This window comes from Myiozetetes cayanensis, unplaced genomic scaffold (genome assembly GCF_022539395.1).
Source record: "Myiozetetes cayanensis isolate MyiCay16 unplaced genomic scaffold, myiCay2020 scf2-11, whole genome shotgun sequence".
NCBI lineage: Eukaryota > Metazoa > Chordata > Aves > Passeriformes > Tyrannidae > Myiozetetes > Myiozetetes cayanensis.
Genome location: NW_026087411.1, coordinates 52173677 through 52198874, shown reverse-complemented (window position 1 = coordinate 52198874; position 25198 = coordinate 52173677). Strand labels below are relative to the sequence as shown.

The following is a 25198-nucleotide window of genomic DNA, read 5'->3' as shown; positions in this document are numbered from 1 at the left end:
TCATTTTTACTAACTTACCTGGAGGTGGCTGTGAAGGGTTGAAACTTGCTCTCAAGAAGGGTGGAGGAGGAATTGGGCTATAACCAGGAGGAGGGACAGACATTGTGACAGGAAATGCAGGTGGAACCAAGCTAACAGCAGGCACAGCAGGAGCTACAGGAATCTTTTTTCATGGAAAGAAAAAACAAGCAGCTTCAATATTTAACAGTATTCAACAAAACTAAAAAAGGGATAATGTGAATTGCAGCTGAATCAGTTTAAGCATTAAACATATCAAAGATTTTGTACATACTCCAAACACCCTGAAGAATTAGGCTGCATTCTGAAATGGTACCTACACTACAGGCAAACAAGGACACTGGAAGAATCTTATATTAACTTTATTCTCAGATGTCCAGAAAAATACACAGTTAAACACTGTACCTATTCAAGGATAAAAATTTACTTATGGGGGCGGGGTGAATGCAGAAACGCAGAGAGAGAAAAGGAAGGAAAATGCAGATAGTGTGGCAATTTGAGAGCACTTAGAAAACAGTGATTCTACTCTCATTAGAAAAATTTACTTATTTTAGAACAGTACTGGAAATTTGAATTTAGTGTTTGTAATTATAAGGCTAATAATCCTGATAAAATTGTGAAAATTACTTAATATTTCTCAAACAGCTATTTCAGCTGTGTGTTTTGGTATAGTACAGTATATTTACAAGTAATTAGCAGCAAAATAAATGCAATACATACACTGATATTTAAATAAACACAGATCATGGTGTACATTAGGAGGCAGTTGAAATAAGAAGACAATTTTTGTGAAGAGAAGAGAACTCAAAATTCAATACAAGTACATGCAAATATACTATCATTCAAATAATTCTATGTTAGTTCAAGCACTGAAAATGTCTATACACGTTAGGAAAGATGAAACAGAAATAATATAAATACAAAGCTGCTGTAATAAGCAACTGCAGGAAACTAAAGATTACGCTCAACCACGGCAACCAATTCTACTCTAAAATGTTTCAGAGATAATGGATGCAGCACTTAAATCTAAAACATTTAAACACTTTAACTCAGCTTCAAGTTTAGCGGAATTGAGTAAAAGGTTTGCCCTCCAGTTTTGTGGGTCTTTTGCAGCCTCAGACCAATACTAACCTGCAGCATAGTGACTGGTTGTGTGTAAGCTTCTGTCTGTGTTGTAATAACGGTACTCTTATCAACTGCAGCACTCTGAGTAGTTTGAGTATTTTCTTTAGCAGCTTCTGAGCTTCTGGCTGTTTCCCACTCTTTAAAAAAGGATGCATTTTAATATAAAATGATAGTTCATGTGTTATTTTTGTTCAAATACTAAAAAAAATTTCTTCTTTCTTAAACAATAAATTTTAATCTGGCATTTACATAGATTCATTACAAATAAGCCTCAAACTTATAATGAAAAGAGCCAAGTGCAATTATTTATTATTATATATTTTAAACAACAAAAACTATCTTTAACTATCTGCAATGCTGTTTGATTATGCCTGTATACAAACTGATTCTTCAAAACTTGCCAAGTTTTTTTTACCAATCATTCTGTTCCTAATTGGCAATATAGAGTATGCTCCAGTTTTCTGAAACTGCTGTTGCCAGTATGTCCGTGCTATCAGCTGGCTACTGTACAATAAGAAAGAATCCTCATGTAAAACAAACCTCACACCAACACCTATTCCTTCCTTCTGTTGCTTCCTCAAAAAGTTTAGTATTTCAAGTGTAGCACAGTGAATGTATTTCTGTAATGTTCCATGTTTTAATTTTTCTGTCATTTACACTCAATTTTTACTCAAAGTAACACTGAAGAATTACTGTTGCTACTATAAAAGTGTCTTAATCTAGTGCTTACTTCATGTAGTCCCATCATTTGATGCTAGATCTGTTTCAAGAAAATACAGTACAGGTAAATCATTCACAAACCTAACAAACCTCTTAATTGGTTTCAGAATAAGGTCTAACTTTACTTGTTTTCCTGTCTCTGACTTTATTGAAGAAATACCATAAGGTTCTGCTAAGATGTGCCTATCTGAACAAGCTCTAACTCCAACTTCAGTCTTATACTTGAATACATAAGACTTTTCAGAAGCACAAGCAGATCACAATTTCTACACAAATTAGTATTTTACATACTTGGAAATGAGTGCACAACAAATTTGTAACTCTCAAAAATGCTAACCTTTATTAACTTGCCTAAATTAATTCCCCTTTGTCACCAATTCCTTATTGTCATGACAATCAACTAGTTACTAATCTAAAAAGACAATCTAGATTTCATTATTACAGTGTCATTTATATTTTAAACAAAAAGCTAGAAAAATTTATGGAAATTAGGAAAAAGTATGTATTTCCTAAATAATAAATTTTCTGAGGATTTGCAATTACAAAAATAAATCCATTTTCTAGTTATCAGAGTTGTCAGAATGTCTGTACCAGTGTTTACTGTTTCCTGGTCAATCATGCCACCTTCAGCAAAGCCCTCTAAATCATCCAATTTCACTTTCTCCCACGGAATATAGGAAACTCCCAGATCCACATCCCAGAATTGCTTGTATTCTGTCTTCACACCTTTATTCAATGCCCAGGCAATCTGGAAATAAACCCAAACCAGACAATGTGGTTAAATCATATAACCTGGGAATCGAATATTTCAGATTATCTCCTTCAATTTATGTCACTGCAGATCAATCTTAAATGTCTATTTATTAAACTTTTAACAAGGTTTTGATTTTAAATGAACCTGTAGGAAGTTTACTTGTCCTCTGCAACAGGTATGTGGAAGCTTAATTACATTAAAAAGCTTAAAGTTTTCTATATTAATTGTAACATATATGTGGGGCAATTAAAAATACAGTATTTCAAGGACTTGCCCTACACCATCAAAGAAGGTAGAAAAAAACCCCATAGCATTTAATAATACACTTAACTCTAAGAATACTCTAAAATTTAATATTAAGTGATCCACATGTTCAGGTACAGGACTTAGGCTGGATGTATATAAAATATTGTCTAACTATTTCCTAAGTATCAAGTCATAATGTCATTTTACTATCTTTCAATATCACCTGTTAAAAGCTACATTTTTACACAGAAAGAAAGGAATTTACACCTTACTGCTTCTTTCTTCTCCATATTCTACATTTGAATGAACAGCTGCTGAATGACAAATCAGCATATTAAAACTGTACTGTACTTGAAATGGACAGCATCCTTTCATTAAAATCAACTTACCTTAATAATTTTAGATCCAATTTTATAAGACCCAGAACTAAGTTTCTGAAGAGCACGATACGCATCTTGCCTATGTACCATACAGACGTAAGCACAACCTCTTGGGGGGATCATCTATGGAAAAACAGCAGTGGTTTTAAAGTGGGAAAATCAATACTCTGCATTAGGCAACTACAGTAAGTGAATACTAATACTATAAAAAGAAAGGCTTACACTGTAAACAGCTATTACCTTAATCAGCAACATTAAGAATTTTGAGGATCAGAAAAACTTATGAGTGATACTGGCAGGGGGGTACTTCAGTTATAACATTTTCAAGAAGCAGGAGCAAGCTGAAAAATGGGTGCTAAAAATGACATAAAAGACTTGAACAGTATGGAACAGGCAAAAACTGGGAACTATATTATGACAGCTTCAGAAAAGCAGGGGTTGCTACCTCTTCTTAAGCCCCAAATTCTCTGTGAGCTGAGCAACCGCCTTTCACAGAGGTGTAAACTACTGATTAAAAGTATCTTGCACCTTTTAAGGGCAGAGTCCTCATTTCTGAAATGTGATTTCCTTTAGCATGTTTAATTTATTGTATGACATGGCATATAATCTTTGCTATTTATTATGAGCTATTTACAGAATGATTTGCCTTTGAATTATAACAGGCACTGGGACATTTACGGCTGTTACAATTACTTTCCTTTTAGCTTTCTTAATTGCTAGTCCCTGCAAATCAAAATGTCTGGCTATGGGGTTGATTTTTTTTGACTTGTGAAGCTTTTTAAAACATTCTGTAATGCCACAAAAAGCATTCCTTATTAATTACATATTTGAATATATTAACATGGCAGGAAAATTGTAAAAATTTTATCTGAAATTAATGAAATTGCACTAGATGCACTTTAAAATTGCTGAAGAAGAAGAAACCCCCAAATTTCTCTCATGTAGATATGTTATTTAAGGAGAAAAATACTTTCTCTTGAAACTGAATTACAGGCAACACTGAAGTACTAAACACCTAAATCCAAATTAAATAATGAGATTTGTATCTCCTGATCATAAGTATCTTTTTAACTGTCATATTTCAGAATAAACATTCGCTTACAGTAAACTTGAAGAACACTCTGTTTGGAATGTAACCAAGAACAATGTGGATACACATCAGTTTATGTCCATTAGCCCAAGGAAAAATGACACCTGCTCTATGCCACATCACAAAAAGAGAAGAGACAACTTTTGTGTTAAGACCCTGGTTTAAAAAATGTATAAACTGTTAGAGCTTGGGAAAAGCCTTTTTAGCATAAAGTGTACTGTCTTAAGTGCTTCAAAACAGAGTAGATGCATCCAAGAGGCAATATCATAGCTGTAGTTTTTAAACTGTATTAAAAAAGATCTCCTAAATATACGGTTAAGTGGCTAAAAGGAATTCAGAGGCGTAAGCATGCCTAAGTTGCTAGTCTGTAATTCATGAAAATGAGAAACAACGCATTTACTTACATTAATTGACTCTATTTGTCCAAATTCTTCAAACAAGTTAGTTAAATCTTGCTGTGTGGCCTTCTTGTCTACTTGACCTACCCAAAGAGTAGTACTGCAAACTGTCAAGAGACACATTCACATCAGTCAAAATACTAGAATGTTAGCTTACAAAATGCTGTACAGCAAGAATACAGAAGGCTTTATAATTACAGAAAAAACACTGATCAAAAAAACAAGAACAGTGAATATGTCACTTACTACATAGAGATTAAGTACATTAACAAAAATGTAAAAGGGTTAAACAACACCAAACATACTCACTACAAGTGTTCATTCTTCTTGTTTCATTTTCTTTTAAGCGAAATAGTTGTTTCAACAGAAATGAAAAACTAAAATTCTGTAAGTTATCAGCTAAGATAAACTGCATTATAAATTACTTCTGGGGGAAAAAAGACTTCTATTTTCCTTTAAAAAACATGCCTCTAGGATTTAAAGTCAAATAACAAAGTAAGACAGTTCTAACTGGCTTGAAGTGTATTACAGAAGGAACTTAATACTGCAGGATTATGCACTGCATTTTCATCTGAAAGAAATAAAAGCTATACTATTAATTTACCTTGGGGAACATCCCAGAAAGAAAACTTAGCTGAGGCCCACTGAGCTGAAGATGTCCACAATACACCTGATTCATGTCAATTCCACCACAAGCCCAGATCCTTGCAACTGCCTTCCAAACGCCTACCTTTCCTCATTGCCAAACATAAACACTTACTGATATGCGAGCTAAAACTTCCTTCTCCCATACATACATGATTCCAATTCCTTTGTCTCCCAAATAATAACCAACCTATGTGAGCAAGCCTTCCTCTACCAATGCTGGTGCAACAAACCGGAAAGCAGAGTTGTGCATTCCTCAACTATCAGCTTCAACTGACATCAGTACTCTGCAGTACTGAGAATGAGTAGTGTTAAGATTTCTCTTGTTCCTCATGTGCTTGTAGATGGCCCTTCTGTATCTCATGGTGTCAAGCTCTATGAAACAATTCTTCAGATCTCAGCAAGTGATGATAGTGGCTGTCACTAAAAAAATGTCGTTAAGTAGAATGTTTGTTGGGTGAATTACCTATTTTTCATTTACCTCCCTCCAAAGTTTCCACACTTCACTTAGCGTTCTTAATATCTCCTTTACACTTCACAGGACGTCAAATGCTGCTACTGTTCATCAGGTTACTTAACATCTCTGTCTCTCAGCTCCCTGCTTTGTGGACTACTGGGAAAAATATACACCATAAAACCGATTTGTCTTTTTTCACAAGAACAGTCAGAGAAGTGAAAAAAAAAAAGCATCTAAACTGTAGCACAGTCCCGGGTTTAAAACCACCTAGGAATGATGTAAAATATTAATGTGAAGAGAACAGAACACTCTTTCCTTTGTAAAAATGAGTTTTGAGCTGCTTATCTTGTCAGGTAAACAATACAGATTTAAGACACAGAATAGATGCAAAACGACATCAGAAACTGTGTATAACGTATCTAAACAAATTTTCAAAATACATTCTCTTTAAGTAACTGCACAGATAAGTTCTTCTTCTCCTTACTACATTCCTTTTCTTCAGTATGTAAATTCTCTGTAGAAATGACAGCAGTGCACAGTAGCACTCTGCAGAAGCCGAAATCCAGTTGATTCCTAAATACTTTCCTAAAATACAACCATTATGGTCTGTTTTCTGACAGCAAATTCCAGCTGCTTTGGCTCAACATTCCATAGGAAGAACTTGAAAAAGCACTGTAGAAGTTTTAAAACATGGGCCTCTAAGATACCCATCAAAAGTATTCAAAGTGTGTATCACAAATTTTAACATCTTATCAGCATAACACTTCTCAGATGAAGTGCTGAACATCTTCAAATGCCCCATTAAAGACAGCATTACAGAGAAAGCAGATTGTAAATTAGGGACAGCTCCTGCTGAACTCTGTTTAGAAGTAAAATCATTGGTGCAACAGTGTGAGTAAAAACATCAGTAGAACAGTCTGATACTTGCTTTCCTCTAAGATGACATCATGTACCTAAATTGCATGAAACATCAGAAATGTAACTTACAAATGAGAATATGATTACTGTATTTTGTGACAATACTTAGGATAAATCTTGTTCTTTCAATGAAAACAAAGCCTTTTTTCCCTTTAATCCTACATTATTAAAACACTAAGCAGATGCCACTTACCACTTAGTGTTTTTGACCGTATAGGAGGCAATCCCTTTTTCTGACGTTCTTTTTCCCTTTCCCTAGCCCTTCTTTCACTGGAGTATGACCGAGATGACTTTCTCTTCCTTTCTCTTGATCTCGATCGAGAACGTTTTCTGTGTTTACGCTTACGAGAACCAGACCGTGATCTAGACCTTCGTTTTCTTGGTGACCTACAAAATACTTAATTTTAGTATGCTGAGTTAAAAAAAAAATATTTTAACTTAGTTGTCTTTTAACTAAAAACTTTAAGCACTATGCAGACATTTCCACTCACTCACTTATTTCCAGACACTCAAACTGCTTCAGGAGATAAACTTAATGCCATTTGGGTAAAAAATAGAATATACACCTTAAAACAAACCAAACCAAAACACATTCAAAATGTTCCATTTCACTTGGCCAAGTGGCTAGTGATAGTTATTTCTGTTACCTGAACAAGTCTTAAAAAATTTCAGGTAAACCACAGGTGCGGTAAATGAAGTGTCATATAGGAAGTCTGCATCTAGCACACAAATATTAAATGAACACTTCTTTTCATCACCAAAACCTGCTCATGACCATTTTGGAAGATATGCGATTGAGACTGACAATCAGAAATTGCTACTTTTTTTCAGAAAACATTTGTTTACTTAATACAAGCTAATTATGAAACCTTGAACGAGATCTTGAACGAGTTCTTGATCTTGAACGAACAGCTGATTTCTTTTCTTCTTGTTCAAAAATCTCTTCTTCAGCAATATCTTGAGCTTCATCTATATCCATGTCCTGAGGTCAGACATAGAAGATGTTCAATAACATATAATAAATATACTCACAATATATATGACTTGAAATCATGTTAATATGTGTCTCCCTTTCAACTTCTGTAATCAAATTTAAAATAGTTTTACCTGTTGTTGAATATCCATTGAATCATCTACATTTGTTTCCACTTCTAAAAACTGTTGTTGACTACTCCCTTGTGATGGTGATGCAGAGTGCTCCGAACCAAAATTTCCTTCTTGATTCTCCTCAGGACTTGCCTACATACAAATAATATACCATAAACCCCCTCATATTTAAAAATACTCCCTGTGTCAAAACGTAATACTACACAGAAGTAATACTACTGTAATACTGCTGCTACTCTGAAAAACTATTTATCAAACTTTTCTTATTTTCCCATTTCCCATTCATAAGAAGGCTGAGCTAGATGTCACTCCACTCCATTACTCTTTTTGTATCATCCTTAAATACAAAACCTTAAAATAACTAATATTCCTGATTATAAAAAAGATTAGTATCTATTTCCTGAACCAAAAACTGCAGTACAGACGAAGTACATGATTCAATTTGTTGCTTAATTCAGCTGATTTCAAAGTAAATGTTAATAGACCAAATGTAGCTGTATGTACAGTGACCCTGAAAGATACCCACTTGTCACCCATGCACATGCATTAATATTTTGATCCTAACATAATAAAAACATTTGCAATACCAACTGAACTAGTTAAAGAAATTCATTAGTCCAAACTTTCTTATAGTGCATGATTTAAGACAAGGACTTACTAAAAGATAAAGAAAGGTGTTATGTCATTTATGTCATCAATCACAAGAGATCTAACAAAACAAGCAGTTCTGAAAAACCACCAGAATTTAAAAAACGTAGAATACTACATGCATTGTTGATTTGCTAGGAAAAAAAAACTATAATGGCCTGTACACTACCTGAAAACAGAGATTTGGAATAAATATCTCTAAGATACAAAATAAATTTAACAAACAGAATAAATGAAATTAAAATACTCAGAAATGCTATCAGGGCAATTCTGAAAAGTAATTTTAAATCTATAATCCAATATTGCAGGTCAACATTTCAGTGATCCTCATTATAATTTAGCTTTTAATAAACAAATGCTAGGTGTTCTATCTGCCAAGAGAATGACACAAAGTTAGCAGAATGAGTTGAAACAATTTTATTTAATCTTCTTATTTTTTAAACTGCTTATAAGGAGTTTGTAAAAAAAAATTCTACCATAATTCAGTTAATTTATTTGCCTCTTCACAGTATGTTTTGTCTCATTTTTCTTATATTTAATTATTCTTCAACAATCTGGTTTTTTATATCAACTCCTACATTTCTTATTGCTTCTTCTAACCACTCCTCCTCTCCTTCTGCTCCTCATCAGATGCTTAATAATTTTGTTTTATGCTTTATCTTTCCTTCTCTTTCCCTTAATCTTTCTCAATGAAACTTGCACATAGATGAAAGAAAATATTCCTCATAACATGCTGCAGTCATTACAAAGTAGTTCCAGCAGAAGTTTGTATCTTTTAGCTGCTATCAAGATGAAAATAAAACTTTCTCTCCATACTGACTAGACAAGAAGCTGAATGGATGTGAAGGGAAAAAAAACTTCAGGACTTGGAACGAAAATCAAATAGTAAGGGGTGAGTCAATAAGTATTCTACCCATAAATGCAATGTAACTTAATTTCATAGATGAAATCCATTTAAACTCTGATTTTGTTTATTTCACAGTGTTTGGCATTCAACATTTTTATTTTCAAATTAGACAGTTACTTTTAGATGTCACATCAAAAGCTCCTCAAACAGGAGGAAAACAACTCTTCAATGTTTTATTACTTTACAACATTTGCCAGTGTTTAAAGACAAGTTGCTAGATATCCACCAACATCCAAAACTATTCAGTCTGTAGCTATGCTGGACATTCTCTCGTTTGCCACATTTGAATGAGAAATAAAAATAAACCAGTAATATAAAGCAGTAGAGTAAGGAAATAATATCTGGTAAAAAGTAAACTATTAAAGTCACAAATTCAAAACTCAAATTACATTCTTGATTGAAAGTTGAGTGACTGGTTCAGACACTGGAATAGGTTGCCCAGGGAGGTGGTGGAATCGCCATCCCTGGAGATAAGTTTAAGACATTATCTGGATCTGTGCTGGGTGATGTGGTTTAGTGATCTGGGGGTTACAGTGGTAGTGCTGGGTTGATGGTTGGACTTGAATGATCTTAAAGGTCTCTTCCAGCCTTGATGATTCTATGACTGCACCTCTGCACAGCTTAAACCAAAATCCCCAACATATGTTTGTTAAATTTGTTGTCACTTGGTTTTTCTTTCAATCTAAGATTTCTATTTTACTATGAAACCAGATCCAAATACTTCACAGAAAGTCCACTTTCAAGACAGAATTCTTTTGGTTTTTTTTCAAATGGGATCAGGAGGGGAGAAGAGCAGCTAAATACTGAGGACTAACCTCCGTAGATATAAGCCAAGTTATTTTAGTGTAGAGCAGAGAGGACACAATTCACATAGTTAAGAAGGAACTTGGGGTTGTCTCAAGAATCAGCTTTCAGTGAAAAATTTCTCAGGAAATATGTGACTGAAGAATAGAGTCACAATCTTTGACACAATGAGACAGTTATTAGTCAAGACATAAAACTTGGTGAGGAAAATAAAGTTATCCACAGTCTTTATTCTGTCCTCCCTTCAGACACAAGAGCACAACCACTTCAGTGGTCACCTAATTCTTTCTAACAGGAGGGAGAAAAGTTTTATTTCCCCATATAAAGAACTGAACAGCCAAAGCTCAGTCACTCTGAGCTAAAGAGCACACTTTCCTAAAGGAAGCAAACTGTACACCTCACACATTTCATTGTGGGGCTTTTCTGCTTTTAGCCCTCTTTTCCACTTACTCCACAAGACTCTGTTAGATGGTCATCTAGTGACAAAGGCTTTCATTATAAGTGAAGTGTCTGTAACAAGACAATTTTTTTGTCCTGAAGTATGATTTTTTTATCAGTGGAGAACATAATTATTACAACAGCCACAAGATGGAGTTCTTACCTTTTGAGGCTGCTGCTGCTGCTCCAAAAGCTGTTGTCTGAGATGTTCTAAATTTTGCTGCTGTAGCTGTTCAGCTAGTTGGTGAAAAAGTGAGTTGTTCACAGATTCTGGTACTAAAGGCCTAAAATGAAATAATTTTAATACATTTTAAAAAACCCAACACTACCGTTTTTCTCTTGGTTTAAACAGTTAATAAATACATTTTCACAAATGAGTTTCATGTTTAACTAAAATGTAAAAAATGAGGACAACGTAACTAGTTCCAGCTTCTATTATCATCATTATCACATTATAACTAACAAAGCAAAGAACATGCTAACTTTATCTTAAAGTCATGAAAAGTTCTGTCACAGAGACTTATAATAAAACGTGTATGTTTAATTTAGTAAATTGTCTTTCCCCTTTCTACTGTTTTAGTGTACTTATGCTCTGAAAAAAACATTTTCCTTATTTAATCTTGATGTTCAACTAGTGTCAGGCAAATTTTAGCATTTTACATAGGAAACATAGCTTGGTCTTACAGTTGGGAAGTGGGAGTTTCCTTTTTAGGCTCTTCATTTTGTTCAGATTCTTCCCCAAAGTCAAACCTGTCCATCAGCTTCTAGGAGAAAGCAAAATAAACATTACTCAATATTTCTTAAATGTCCCTTCATGCATATTTACTTTTCCAAAGGAAAATTCTCTTACTTTTCAACTTAAGAGAAAAAAAGAGAAAAGTTTGGCAAATAACCTGAATCGAAAATTAAATGTCATACTGCTATTGCTACCAAACTCTTGAACGCATCAAGTACCAAATTTTGTCCCTGGCTTTCTTGAACTCTGCTGTTACAAATACAACCACATGTCCTTTCCATAGAAACTAACAGCTACTTTGGAGTAAACTTAAATAAAGATTAATTTCATGTAATGGTACCTTTAATTAGAAGAAATTACTATGAAGAGGCCAACTATCCAACCAGCAATCTGTTCTGCTCATATCAATAGAAGACCTATACAGCTTGATTACTTCACAAAAAATGACTGTATTTTCACATACATCATTTAGACAACCTGAATTCCTTCAAATATACTGCTCCTTGAAAATAACTTTTCACATAGTCTGCAAAAAAATCAAAACAAGCAGTTACCATGTAAGATGAAAAAGCCTTCTAAGGAATATAAAGAAAGGTATCTCACAGAGAAAAACTTGGATAAACTTCCTGTTTTATCCACAAAGATGTCTACACTGGAGTTCTGCTGAACTAAAAAAGTTTGTCTATTGATTTAAAAAGCCCAGAAGCATTTTAGTAGGGTTTACTTTCTTGAAGACAAAACTAAGAAACGTGCACGAAGAAATACCAAATATCATTTGTCAGCAAAATTGCTTTTTTCCAGCAATTATTACTTGATATAGTCATGCTATTAAAGCCATGCCCCTGGAAGTCTTCTGAAAAGCAGAGCTAATACAATACTACAAACCATAACTTCTTCTCAAACCTTAATCTCAGAAGAAAAAAAACAAAGAGGATGAGAACATAGGGCAGTCATTTTGAAATACCAAGGCAAAAACAGCTTCAGCAACAAGCCGCCATGATGATCCTGTAGACTATTTTCTTTCTCAAGATGCTCTACTTACTCTCAATTAATGGAGTCCAGCAAGAAGAGCAAAGCATAAGCTAACCTGAAGACTGACCAATCAAGAGTTTTTAAAACTACTTTTCCCAATGTAATAATCTAGTATTTATAAAAGCAGGACTGAATATGTCTCTGAGAAAACACAGTAGAAACACAGACCATCAAGCCTATGTGAGATGAGATGCTAAAATCCAGAACAACTTTCACCATATATATCTAATCCATTTAAAGCAAGGTGACTGCCTTGTATGTATTGTTGGAATATTTTCCAGTGAAGCACTTATAAAATGCTGCTGCTCTAAAAAAGACGCATTTTAGAAAAACAAGCAGTCTTGAACTTAAAATATTATTAATCATCATGTATCTTCCATCACGACAGAGTAAAAAAGAAAAAAAAAACAGAATATGTACTATTTATACATCTGAGAAAAGAAATAAATGGAAAGTAGTCAACAGTTCATGATATGCAAAAGAAGCATTTAGATTAACTGAGGCCAGAGAAAACCAAAGAACTTCCAGCCAAGACATGTAAACGTACACCATGACTTTTGTTTGCATTTGGTTTAAGTAACATATTGAAAGGAAAAATCTGAACTGAACAACCTTAATTTTCACATGGTTTGTAAACAAATACTCTCTAAAATAAAGTAATGGAAATGAAACCAAATTAAATATTGGCTCCAAGTTTAATGTACCGCACACACATATATAAAAAGCACAAAACTTTCAATGAATGTTACTTTAATTATCTAAGAGGAAAATATGTTCAGAAAAAGCAATAAAAATTATTAAAGACATTAAAAAAGCTTTTTGTTCAAAAGGAAACAAAATTCTTCTTAAGAATCAGGATATTCTCTTTGGAAATTAAAGTAAAAGCAGTAGCACAAGTGCACAGGAAATGTTGATCAAAAATCTTTCTTTCCCAAAACACAAGGATATGGTTACATTGCAGCAAGATCAGAAAACATGCACATTTGACATTGCCAAAAGAATTTTTCACATAATACATATTAATGTGCACAACTTATTACCACAAGATACTGTAGACTGAAGAGCTTGAAAACAAAGGATTGGAAGGACTGCCAAACGTATTAAGAATAGGAACTTTTTTAAGAATATGGATACTTGTGCAGTCATTGGAAGTATCCTCCTGTGCTGTTTATACTTGTTATCCAGTTAAAAACTACGTTTCACAATCTCCTCTGAACTGCAATACTTACTGTTTATTTCTCATAAAAGCTGCCTTTTTTTATGGCTGTATATAAACATATCATCAGAATGTAAAGTCCTTCAATTTGCTTCAGATAAGCTGTCCGGTATTCAAGACAGCCACATGTACAACTATACCTATCCATGGAAATGCTGGAATTGAAGTCTGAGGAATAATGGTATATTCTTAATTATTTTTTATATGGCAGCCCAAATTAACTGATGCATTAATTTCCTGGGATTATACCCTACTCGATGGTTACAGTTGTGACTTAGGATGAGTACAGGCCATTTTCTTCCTGACTTGTTTTTACAGTTGCATTACTTTCATTAGCAATGACAACTCTTATATTTAAGATAAATTGTCCTAAATCTTTAAATTGAGTATTTGTCAGTCTGAGCAGCTAATTTCCTGAAAAAGAGAATATCTGAGTTAAGAAAAAAAAAGGGTTTTTTTTTTGCTTTTCCCGCTTCCTTATTCTTACTATTTATTCACTCCAGGACAATCCTACCAAGATTATCCATAGGATCATGTCACAAACTGTTTCTTCCAAAGATAATAGAACAGGGTTTCTTTATTTGTTTATATTTGAGTAGAATTTCTTCCTTTTTTATTTTACTGGTATTATACTCCTATGACTGTAATTGCCTGCATGGTTAATTGCTACCTGGCATTCAATTTTATCAGTTTTGTTAAATTCCTGCATTCTGGTTTTGGGGTTTTCTTGTTTTTTGTTTTGGGGTTTTGTTATTGTTTTGGGGGTTTTACAACACAAAGTTTCTTTACCTACAGGCTTGCTTTGTTTGGGTTTGTTTTATGTTCTGACACCTTTTAAAAACTGTCGCAGGACTAGTCTTAACCGCAGTCATAGACTTATTTATTCACTTACATCACTTTGTGGCTAAGACAGAAGTTTTCTTGGCATTTAATCTATAATGTAAGAAAATTACAAATCCAATCACTTTACTCTTCTGAGTATATTATACTCTTCAGTGTATATTAATTTCTGCATATTACCCTTTTATTACCTTGTAAGAAACAATTCTCACTGTTGTGTTATAAACGGTGAGAAGAAGTATGTAACACCAGCTTAACTTTGCTAAATCAAATCCATTACCGTATTCAATTACTCTAATGGCCCCCTTCCAACTCCAGATAGTCTATGAAGTGCATTTAGCCCTAAACTCATATAAAACTAATATTTTAATTTACACTACTCTATCTAGACATTTTTTGTATTTTTAAGATATTGTTTTTAACTTTATAGTATATCAATGAATTTTTAGAATCTCTAAAGACAAACAATAAAATCCAAGAGAACTTTTCACTTACATATATTTTATTAATAAATACTTCTTCAAATGTCTACTATTCTACTTCTACCTTATTAAAAGAGACACTCTGATCCAGTGGATTAAGTGTGTTAGCAGCAGCAGCTGCAGCTGTAAGTTGTGCAGTGAGGGCCTGTAACTGGACAACAAGACCAGCATCCAGGGCTTGAAGTAGCGATGGCTGAGGTTTCTGCTGCTGTATCTGCAGTGTCTGTATCAACTGCTGAAGCTAAAAGAGAAAAGATAACAAACACACTGAACAAGATTTTTTTTTTTAACAGAAAAAGAAACAATAGACTTTTCCCCTTCCAATTAGTAAAACAAACCTCAGGAATGCAGTAGCATCTAACCTATGGCCATTATTTTGTCTTAATTTGTTTTCTTTTACAGCAAATTTTTTCCCACTTACTGGCTAATTTGTTTTCTGGGGTTGATAAGACATGCAGATGCTTCTTCCTCCTAACTTGCTCTGACAGGTTGCATGATGACCAGTCACCACTCAGGATTTCCTGCATTCTAGGGTTCCCCCTCTTCTGTTTCTCCAGTTTGATTCCTTCTGACCTGAAAAATATCTGTTAGCCTACTCCAGCTTCCTAAGGGCCCACCTATATTAGGAAACTTTGTATGCTGTAACAACATTTGTATAGAAAAAATACCTGCACTGTGGCAAGCTCTACTTTAAGCTGATGTAACCTGTCTATAGGAAGAACTTGCACTGGTATCTCTGGATTTGTCACAAGTGAGATCTCATGGTGAAACTCAGATTTGGGCTGATAGGATGCAATTCCCTTGTTATGCTAACAAAACATAAAAAGCAAATGTACAATCCAATTACCTGGTGTATCTTGATTTCCTTACTACAAATCCCTATCTGTAACTAATCTTTTGGAGAAGCTATCCCAATGAGGAAATAAAGGTTTTTTCATGTGCAGATCAATTTGTCTGTTGAATAGGGATGCTTCCATAAAATTTCACACATTTATGTTAAGAAAAAAATACTAACCCTATGGAAAGAAGCTCTCCTAAAGCACTTATGGATTTACAGGAAACAGTCCTTTGATGTTCTGTAAGGTAAATCCCTGAAGCCTTATCTTTAGATATTTGTGGAAAAAAGGATGAACAAATCCAGTTAGTTCAAACTATGCTGACATTAGTCCCTGATTACCCTTACATTCACATTCCAACTCCTTATAGGGTTCCCCACTGAACTCTTAAAGGGTTCAATCCCTCCTTCCTAGGCCTCACTAGAAACTGCATAAACTGATTAGGTTGAACTTCTTTTCCCTAATGCATCAAAAATGTGTGACCCTTTTCCAAGATTCTTTTAGAGTTACGTTCTGATAACAGGAAGCAATTTTTCCTACTCTTTCAAAAACAATTATACAGATCCCTTATACAGCAGAGCCTCTGAAAATGCTTCAATTGTTGTTCTACCTCAGCAAGAGCTTTCACTGATTACTGCAACAGGCAAAGCTGAGGAGCTCCCCCTCCCATCTTGGCTGATCCACCTCTAAGATGAGCAAATACAACCAGTTCACCTTGTGCATTGCTCCAAGTAGGAAGGAATCAAACTGAAGAAGCAGAAACGGAAGCCCTAGAGAGGAAAAATCCTGGGTGGTCACCCTTCTTGCTGTTTTCGCATTCTTGTTGGTCACATCTTTCTTAGTCTGCCCTCTCCTATGTCTAGACTCCCAATTTACCTGCATGCATTCTCACCCATAAAACACAATCGTAAGATTAAATGAAAGTCTTTGGAGCTGGGGAGCAGGGGGGAGGCTGTGGCAAAGAGAGTGTCTTAGAGAACAGGAAGAAAAGAGATGGACAGGATGAAAGCAAATGTCATAGTTCCTCTACCAATCCTAGACATCTTCATGTACATATTTACTATGTACCCAGTCTGTCTCCATATTTCTGCTTAAGACTACTTTATTATAAATACTCAAATGTTATTTCTTTGTGATCTGCTGTCTTTAAAACCCTAATTCCCTTCTCATCTTCATTTTTTTATCTTGCTTCAATTTTTTTTTGCTCCTTGCTTTTTTTTTAAAGAATATTCTCTAGGTAATAATCTCTAAAATTACCTTACTGACTTTCCATGTATTTCCCATCCTCATTTCACATCCCTTCCTTGTTTAAGAGCTTTTCCACTATTTTTCCTCCACATTTCACAGATTATCCCACAAACTCATTCTGCTCTGCTTTTCAATGACTCATCAATTTCTTTCTATGCAATCAGGTGAAAATACTCCCTTATCAACAACTGACTTATGAACAATTACAGACAACTCTGCTTAGCTGAATACTGTAAAACATGCTCACTAAGTTGTTACTGTCAATTACTTTTTAACAGCTCACTAGTGACTGCTTCTCATTCATACACATGGGATTTTTGTTTGGTAACCCAGTAGGTAAAACAACCCATTCCTCAGTCCACATAAAAATCATAATGGGCAAGTTATGCAGGTGCCACAGCTCTAGCACAGACTGAGAAACTATGGTCTGCATTTTTACAGAAAGTCAGTTGTGTGTGCTAAACTTATATGACTGTGGGTTAAGAGGACAAGCAGTCCTTGTGATGCTGGACATCAAGACACTTTTTAGGGGTTGAGTATTTAAAAACTGAGAAATACAGTAACTTCCAAGACCTTATTTTTGAATGCTGCAAAACAAAAACTGTTTAGCTGATGGAAACATAAAAAAATGAATCAACAAAGCATACACTTCCTGAATGAGTTCATTCCCATTATATAATTTTGTACAACGTTCAGCTCTTCTTGGAGCATTCAGTAGAGAAATATGCTTTAACTTACATTCCATTTTATACCTATATCCATGAAATCTTAATGTTGCTCTTGATTTAGTCATCTGCAATACTATATAGACAAGTATATATTACAGACTCCCTTAGCTGAAGTCACGTTCTGCGATACTTTTAAGGAACAAACAGGGTTGGTTACCAAAGGTAACAGAAAGTTTTAATTGACCTGGAAGTTTTTTGTGATGAACAACCTCACAGGACAGTTGACATGGATACTGGACACAAAACTAAGAGATACTCATGAAAGTATTTCTTAAATGTTCCTTAAAGGCACGAAGTATCAGAGTCCACAGTGTAACTGTCTACAAAATAGTTACCTGTTGGCCTTGAGGACTCTGTAAAATCTGTGCAACTGCAGCAAGGGTGTCTGTGTTAGCAATCTGAGATACCCAAGGATCAGGTAAACTCTGTGCTACGTTGGCTGGAGTAACTGGAGTCACAGGTGTTCCTAAAAAAAGAGAAAATCCAATATGCCAAAATATTTTAACATACACACTTAAAAAGAGTGTTAGAGAAGGAAAACATCAACTGAAATTATTTTTTTCACATACATATAGAGCACAGGAAAATAACACAACTCACACCAACATTTCTCAAGTAGCAGAATTAGTCTGTGTTGGTGTAGTTCACAGTTCTTTCCACTACTGACCTATTGGGACTACTAACAAAAACAACGATAAAGGCCAAGTAACTAGGTTTCACACACTATTCCAGAATGTTTAGTAAAAAGTTTATATACCAAAAGATAATTGTTAGCAATCTACTTGTCTGCTAGTCGAAATCTTACTGGATTCACACTTTTTCCCCAGGGGGAGCCTTAAGGATTCTACTAAAAATTTCAACCTGCAGCAGCTGGATGGATTCATGAGGATTTCTCATTTTATTCTTTTTTCTCAAGAGAAACATTGAGATGAAATCAGCAACCCAATAATTAGTTTCAAGCCATAATGCAGAAGAATCCTCCATTCCTGCAAATACTTTTGCACTTCAAGCTCAAAAATAGAGATACGCTGATGAATGCTAAATATGACTAGATTACTGTTTTAAATGTCATTTTTTATCAGAATTTAAGAAAACATTACAGTAGAACTATGACTTCAACAATTTAATGTAGTCAAACTAATCAAAATAATAAATACTGAGCTAGAAGACGCACCAAGGCAATTCAAGAGCTGAAACTTTCACATATTTACTTTCACAATGAAAACTATGGTGCATTTGTCCACCTCACTGCTTTTCAGCATGGGATCAGCAAAAGGTGGGTTACAAAGCCGGTCAAGAGCAGGTGCCAAAACCCAATTCCTACATGGACAGTTTCCAATACATCTGAACCTTGAATGAAAAAATCTCCATGAAGTGAAAAAGCCAAAAATCCATTTCCCTGCCATCTCCCTATATAAGTAAGGAACGTGCTTGGAGCACAAAACGATCAAGTCTGCACTTATAATAATGTTTGCCTGTTTCCCTGATCTCGATGGTGGCTATAACAGACTTCTTTCTAGCATTGATTTATCTAAAGGAAATCAGTGAGATATTTCAGCACACTAGCAGCCCACGTACCAAAGCTGACAGAAGTGTTTTGATTCAAAGTATGACTTCAATCTGTTTTTGTTTACCTGGTGTATTGTTGCTCATAGCAGCTGTAGTGCTGGGCAAGACAGGGGTCACAACAGGAGGAGGAATTCCTGCTGCCATATCCAAGAGAGGCTGAATAATTTCACTCTTGAACACATTATTCTTCTGCCATAAATTCAGCACTCTAACAATTTTACTCTAAAATGAAGAAAAGATAACAAGAGACCTGAATCACGTTTATCTTTTGTCTTGTTATAGATTCTGGAATTCTTAACTATCAATGTCAATCTGTCTAAGATGGAAGCACCTTTAGGTTTGCAAACAGAAAGAACATTTACACTGGGTCACATCAAAGATGTCTGAACTGTGAACCTGAGGCTGACCCTAGGCAACTATGAAGACCCATTATACACATAATGACAATATTCTCTCAAATAGAAATGAAATCTCTTAAACCAAAAAAAGGGTATCTGGCTCTTTTGTACCTTTACCCTTGTTAGCCGATATAGAAGGAAAATGATTTTAAGAAAGCATTTTAAAGCATTACTAATAATTAAAATAATGAATTATTAGTCTCCTAAATTTTTATGGTTAACATATATGAATGCAATTCTGATCTACCTGTAAACCCAAATAATTTATATCCACTGAAAAATGGGCATATACTAGTAACATTGCTAAATATTTTTATTAGAAAAGCAGTCTAATATTTTGCAAGCTCCCTCGATGAAGTGAGGACTTTAAAAGTTTAAACAGAAACACAATTTCTCGCCTGCTGAAAATACATAGTCATATTAAAAAATGTGGATCATGGGGAAGGAAACAAATAAATCAAAATTAAGACGTCATACGATTCCACTATTTATAACTCATTGTTCAGCTTGCACTTCTATTTCTTTCTATTATATATCTATGACAATAGATGCATTCTATCACATCATAAACAGGTCACTGTTTTGATCTGCTTACAGATATTTTCTTTTTTAAGTTTCACTTCTATCAAAGGTAAAATTTTGCTTTATTTTGGGGGGAAAAAAAGTCAGTTGTATTATAAAGAGCAGGAAACTCTTCATAGGATCTGGCATTTGATGTCAGAAAGATGATTAACCTGAGTTCCATAAAACATGAACACAGATTATTTAACCACAGTGTTTGAGCCAAAGAAAAAAGTCTGTTTGCCCAGAACTCCAAGAGGATACTTAACTTTAATAGAGAGAAGTGCTGAATTTTCACTACATGGAAGATGTAACTTAGATTTCCCTTAAACAAATCTCTGAGGGCTTCCACTCAGCATTACCGCACGTGAGCCCTCCTTCTTTGAAAGTTTGTTTTGTAAGCCGTACTTGACAAGTCCATCAGAGGCTCTAACTTACATCTTTTATCCAGAACAGAAATATAAAAATCTTTCTGTGCTTCCGTATCCATCTCCCCCTTGCACTTTCTCTGGGCCAGACAAAGGAATCAGTAAGGTGGTTTTGTTGTTATTTTAAATGAAATATTACTGCACTTCTGCTTGATTTAAAAACAAATTCCACATTTGCTCATATGAAGAGAGCCGTTGTGTTTCTCCATCATGCCTTTTAATCAGATTAAACATCAAAATCATCAGGTATATATATACCAGGTATAAACATCAATATAAACCAGGTATATATCTTGCTCTCTGACAGCACATTTTGCTGGGTGAGATATAGGGTAACTACTTTCACAGGAGAAAGACTTTCCTATAATACTGAGTTCACATGAAGCACAGTAGCAAGACTTCAGACTGCAAAACACATTTTCCACTAACTGAGGTGAAAAATATCCCAGAAATGAACCTGACAGGACTTTTGTGGACCTTAAAAAGACCATGTTTTACTATCCCTCTTCACATCAAATACCTCTAATACAATACATTAATTGTCATGCATTGAAATATCACAAGATATGTGGTGCTACTTCTTACCCCACAATAAATTTACTATATATTTTTTAAAACCAGACACAAAGTGAGTACTTGCGCCCACCCTTGTTCCAATCTCTCCCTCTTCAATAAGTCAGGCTATTTCTGTACTAGCATATCTCCCAAAGTAGCAAGCTAAATGATTATACAAAACACACTAATACTGTTCAAGAAAGGCAACTAAATGAATAAAAATATAAGTTAACTGTCATGCCTATATATACATAAAACACTGTGAACCTGAAGCAGTAAAAATTAATCACACAGATAACCTAAAACCAGAAAAATGCCATTGCAAACCATGGGAAAATGCCATTTAACTTGAATAACCTTTTCAGTAACACCTCAGAACTCATCTGCAGAAAAGAAGGCAGACATCCTTAGCAAAGCTTTTTCAATCAAGTAAAATTTACAGATCCCAACACATTTTCCTGCAGAGGTCCTAACTACTGTAGAAAGGCAGGAATGCTAAGACACCACAATGGCTGAACTTGCCTTAATCACCCTTGCATGGATGCCTTGGGTTTTCAAATCTTTGGTTGAAAAATACAGCACGAATTAATGCAACTATTCAAAAAATAACCTTTCTCTTCCTGTAGCATCCTGCCTCACTTAACAACTCAACAACTCTATTACACAAATTTCTGTGAAGACAATGCCCTCAGCAGTTCCCATCTTTTTGTAGTTATTCAGTAAGAAGAAACACCAGCCAGTTTCAGATGAGTGACAAATATGAAGGAAGTTAAATTGCCTGCACGGTGCTGTTCCCAGCCAATCTTTTAGAAACAGAATTTTGTAGCTATCTTGACTACTGTGATTGGGAACAGCTGAACTATTGGGTCAAACTATTCAAGTTATACCTTATTTAGTTGTTGGTCGATCATAGAATCAAAGGAAAGATCACCTTTCCAAAAGTCTAATTAATGTCAATGGATGTGTCTCCCCCAATTCCTACACTCAGACAAGCAAAATTAAGAAATACATTTACATATGCACATCTCTAATTAGGCCCCCTCCAGCAAGCAGAAAGTGAGATCAAAATCTTTATAGGCAACACACTAAAGATTGTTCTAATTAGAAAAATCCATAAGTGGTTTACCTTGTCATCACCAGGACAACGGTACAAGTTCTGGAAAGTGCTGATGATGTTATTGCTGAATCTTGGAGCAAATACATCCTTTTCTTGTCCAAACTGATGCCGGGACTGTCTCACAATGGAGTCAATGACATACAGACCAGGCACCTTGTATTCTGGTTTGCACTAAAAAGAATGATAATGTAAAATAAATATATGTGAAAAATAACAGAACCCATTAATGGCAGAGTAAATATGAACAATCCTCTCTAATTTTTAAATGGGTCCAATTATTACTAAAATGTTCTCTACTTAATAAATTATCCTGGAAAATTAAACTCTCTGAAATATCCAATCTTTAATGTTCAAATTATCACATCTATATGCAGATATGTAAATGGTGTAAAATCAATTTCCTACCACTAAAAAATTTAATTTTTTAAAAATGTAGTTATTAAAAAATTGAACAAAAATCACACATCCTTTTTAAATATAACTCAATAGAGTAGTGAGTTAAGTGTCACAAAATGAAGAATGTCATGGGCATTATTTCAACTGAAGTTTCAATAACCTCATGAGATTAATTCTGAAGAAAGAAAATAGTATAGCTGTAAAGAATCAACAGTAAAATAATTGAGATGGCACTGACATCACTCTGGACAGGTCTATGGCAGATCTGAATGGAAGATTCAGTCTTCCTGAGCTTTAACTTGAAGTGACTGCTTTCAAAAAAAATAATCTTATTATCTTCCAAACATACAGTTTAAGTCCTTTCATTTTAAATTGGTTTCATCTGTTCATCTCTTATTCTACTAAAGTAAGAAGTTAATATTTAATGTTACTACTAAGTTCCATGTTTCACTAAATTGTTCATGAAATACTGAAAAAAACCCTCATCAAGACCACCAAAGAGAATCATCTAATCCAGAGTGATCATTAACAAGGTAATCAACAAGAACATACATCTGCCTTCTCCAACTACCAATGAATAGTGTACAACTCCTTCACTAAGTAGTACTGGACACTGAAGGCAAATGTGTAAAGGTAACTCATGCTCAAGGAATGGTCACAAAAAACTAGTCCCATTCCTGACAAAGTGCCATTCTTTCACTCAGAGGATAAAACTTCCCTCATGCCTCTGAATATTGAATTGCCAATCAGAGCCACTGCAACTAAAAAGCAGTATTTGGACAATTCTGAACTAATTCCAGGATGTGAAACTCCGAAATGCTACTGATCAGAGATGGATAAGATGTACACCTGCTCTCCCCTTATGTGTTCAGTTGTAGCATTAAACAAGGATCAGAGGATATTGATCCCTTTTTTCAGAGGTGGACGAAGTCAGAGGCAATGCCCCAAAAGACAAGCGCTTGACAAAAAAGTAGCAGTGTTGGTATACTACTAGCCTTTACTATTGCCTTGAAACATACATATGACCCCTTTTCCACACAGGACTGGTGCACTAGTACCTAAGTAATTCACTCATGAATGATTCTGAGACACTTAAAAACACCAGGCTGAAGCAGAAAGCTGTTTACACTGTCCAGTCACTGCCCAAAGGCACTGCAGAATTAACTGGGCACCAAGGAATAAAAGTTAATGAGGAAGACAGGTTACTGACACATAGTAATCTAGACTGCTTTATAAAAAGGGTAACAGAAGGAAAATTGCATCCAACACTGCAGCTCTAATAGCCTAACTTCTCTAGCTTGTATGTCAAAACAAAAAGGTAACCTGATCATAATTTACACCTATTTACAAAAATAGGATAAAGAGAATAAATTCAGAGAATTCAGGGAAGACTCACAAATTAGAAACCATGCACTTCCAACTGGAAGCAAAATGCAGTTTTACCCAAGAATAATTAATTGTTGCAAGAAAAGAAAGTGCTATAACATTCTCTGTTATGCAGAATCTTTATATTAATACTACCATCTTCTCAAAAAGTAATTCTAGTCTAGCCACATAAATATTTTTTACTTTAATTTACTAGCACGAACCACTGACTGAAAGGCTACATCTTCTGCTACAAAAAAAGGATGACGCTAAACGGTCATCTTCCCTTCAGCTTTAAAATCAATGGAAAAACCTGGCAGAAAATCAAAAGCAACTGTCACCAGTCAAACCACTGTCAATTGTTTTGCTGCTAGCTGTTCACATGGGCTACACTGACAGTCTCTTTTAACATTAAATGAATACATACAGTAGTCTTAAAACAGTATTCACAGTGACTCAGATCAAAGTGAGAACAAAGTATTTGTCTTTCTGCATCATGGGTTAGGATCAGCTGCTGATCACCAGCAGAACCTGAATGTGACTGAAACAAGAAATAAACTAGTATGTGCTAGAAATATTAATCCATATGTACATCTAAAACCCAATTGTGTCCAATACTTTCTAATCCAAAATGAAGAAATTTTCTTTGTTAACACAAAACAGTCGTGACTGACTTACCTTCTGAATGAATTTCTCAACACTCTGTACAACATGTTTGTAGAACTGAAAAATAAAACAGTACTTCAATAGAGGAGAAAATCTGAAGATGAACTACTTGTTATCTGAAGATGCAATTACTTGTTCAAGTATATTGATATATTGATAGCAAACCAGAAGAGGAAACTTTGGATTATTAAACAGCAATCCAACACCTACAGCTGAGTGTTCAGTCTTCCTTAGAACAATATATAAAAGAGTTAATATCATTTTTCTTGCCTTCTCAAGGTTTTTTACACTGGATTTTTTGAACAATATGCCATTATTTAGTGAGAACTAGGAGAATAATATAATTGTTCCTTCAAAAACATATGGTTAT

At 34.6% G+C, this 25198-nt stretch overlaps 1 protein-coding gene across 5 annotated transcripts in view; it reads right to left on the bottom strand.

The window, feature by feature from the left end:
• Positions 1-25198, bottom strand: part of SCAF8 (SR-related CTD associated factor 8) — a 150477-nt gene that overhangs the window by 104647 nt on the left and 20632 nt on the right. For 4 of the 5 annotated variants that reach the window (XM_050316753.1, XM_050316752.1, XM_050316754.1 and 1 more), the window contains exons 3-17: positions 24841-24885; positions 22411-22572; positions 19408-19564; positions 18109-18239; positions 15026-15202; positions 11340-11419; positions 10819-10939; positions 7859-7990; positions 7621-7733; positions 6945-7138; positions 4738-4838; positions 3253-3366; positions 2455-2611; positions 1150-1280; positions 19-163 (exon numbers count right to left, since the gene is read on the bottom strand). In XM_050316753.1, the coding sequence (XP_050172710.1) occupies positions 19-163; positions 1150-1280; positions 2455-2611; positions 3253-3366; positions 4738-4838; positions 6945-7138; positions 7621-7733; positions 7859-7990; positions 10819-10939; positions 11340-11419; positions 15026-15202; positions 18109-18239; positions 19408-19564; positions 22411-22572; positions 24841-24885 (1960 nt within the window). The remainder of the gene's footprint in view (positions 1-18; positions 164-1149; positions 1281-2454; positions 2612-3252; positions 3367-4737; positions 4839-6944; positions 7139-7620; positions 7734-7858; positions 7991-10818; positions 10940-11339; positions 11420-15025; positions 15203-18108; positions 18240-19407; positions 19565-22410; positions 22573-24840; positions 24886-25198) is intronic. The other variant, XM_050316755.1, reaches the window with a different exon arrangement.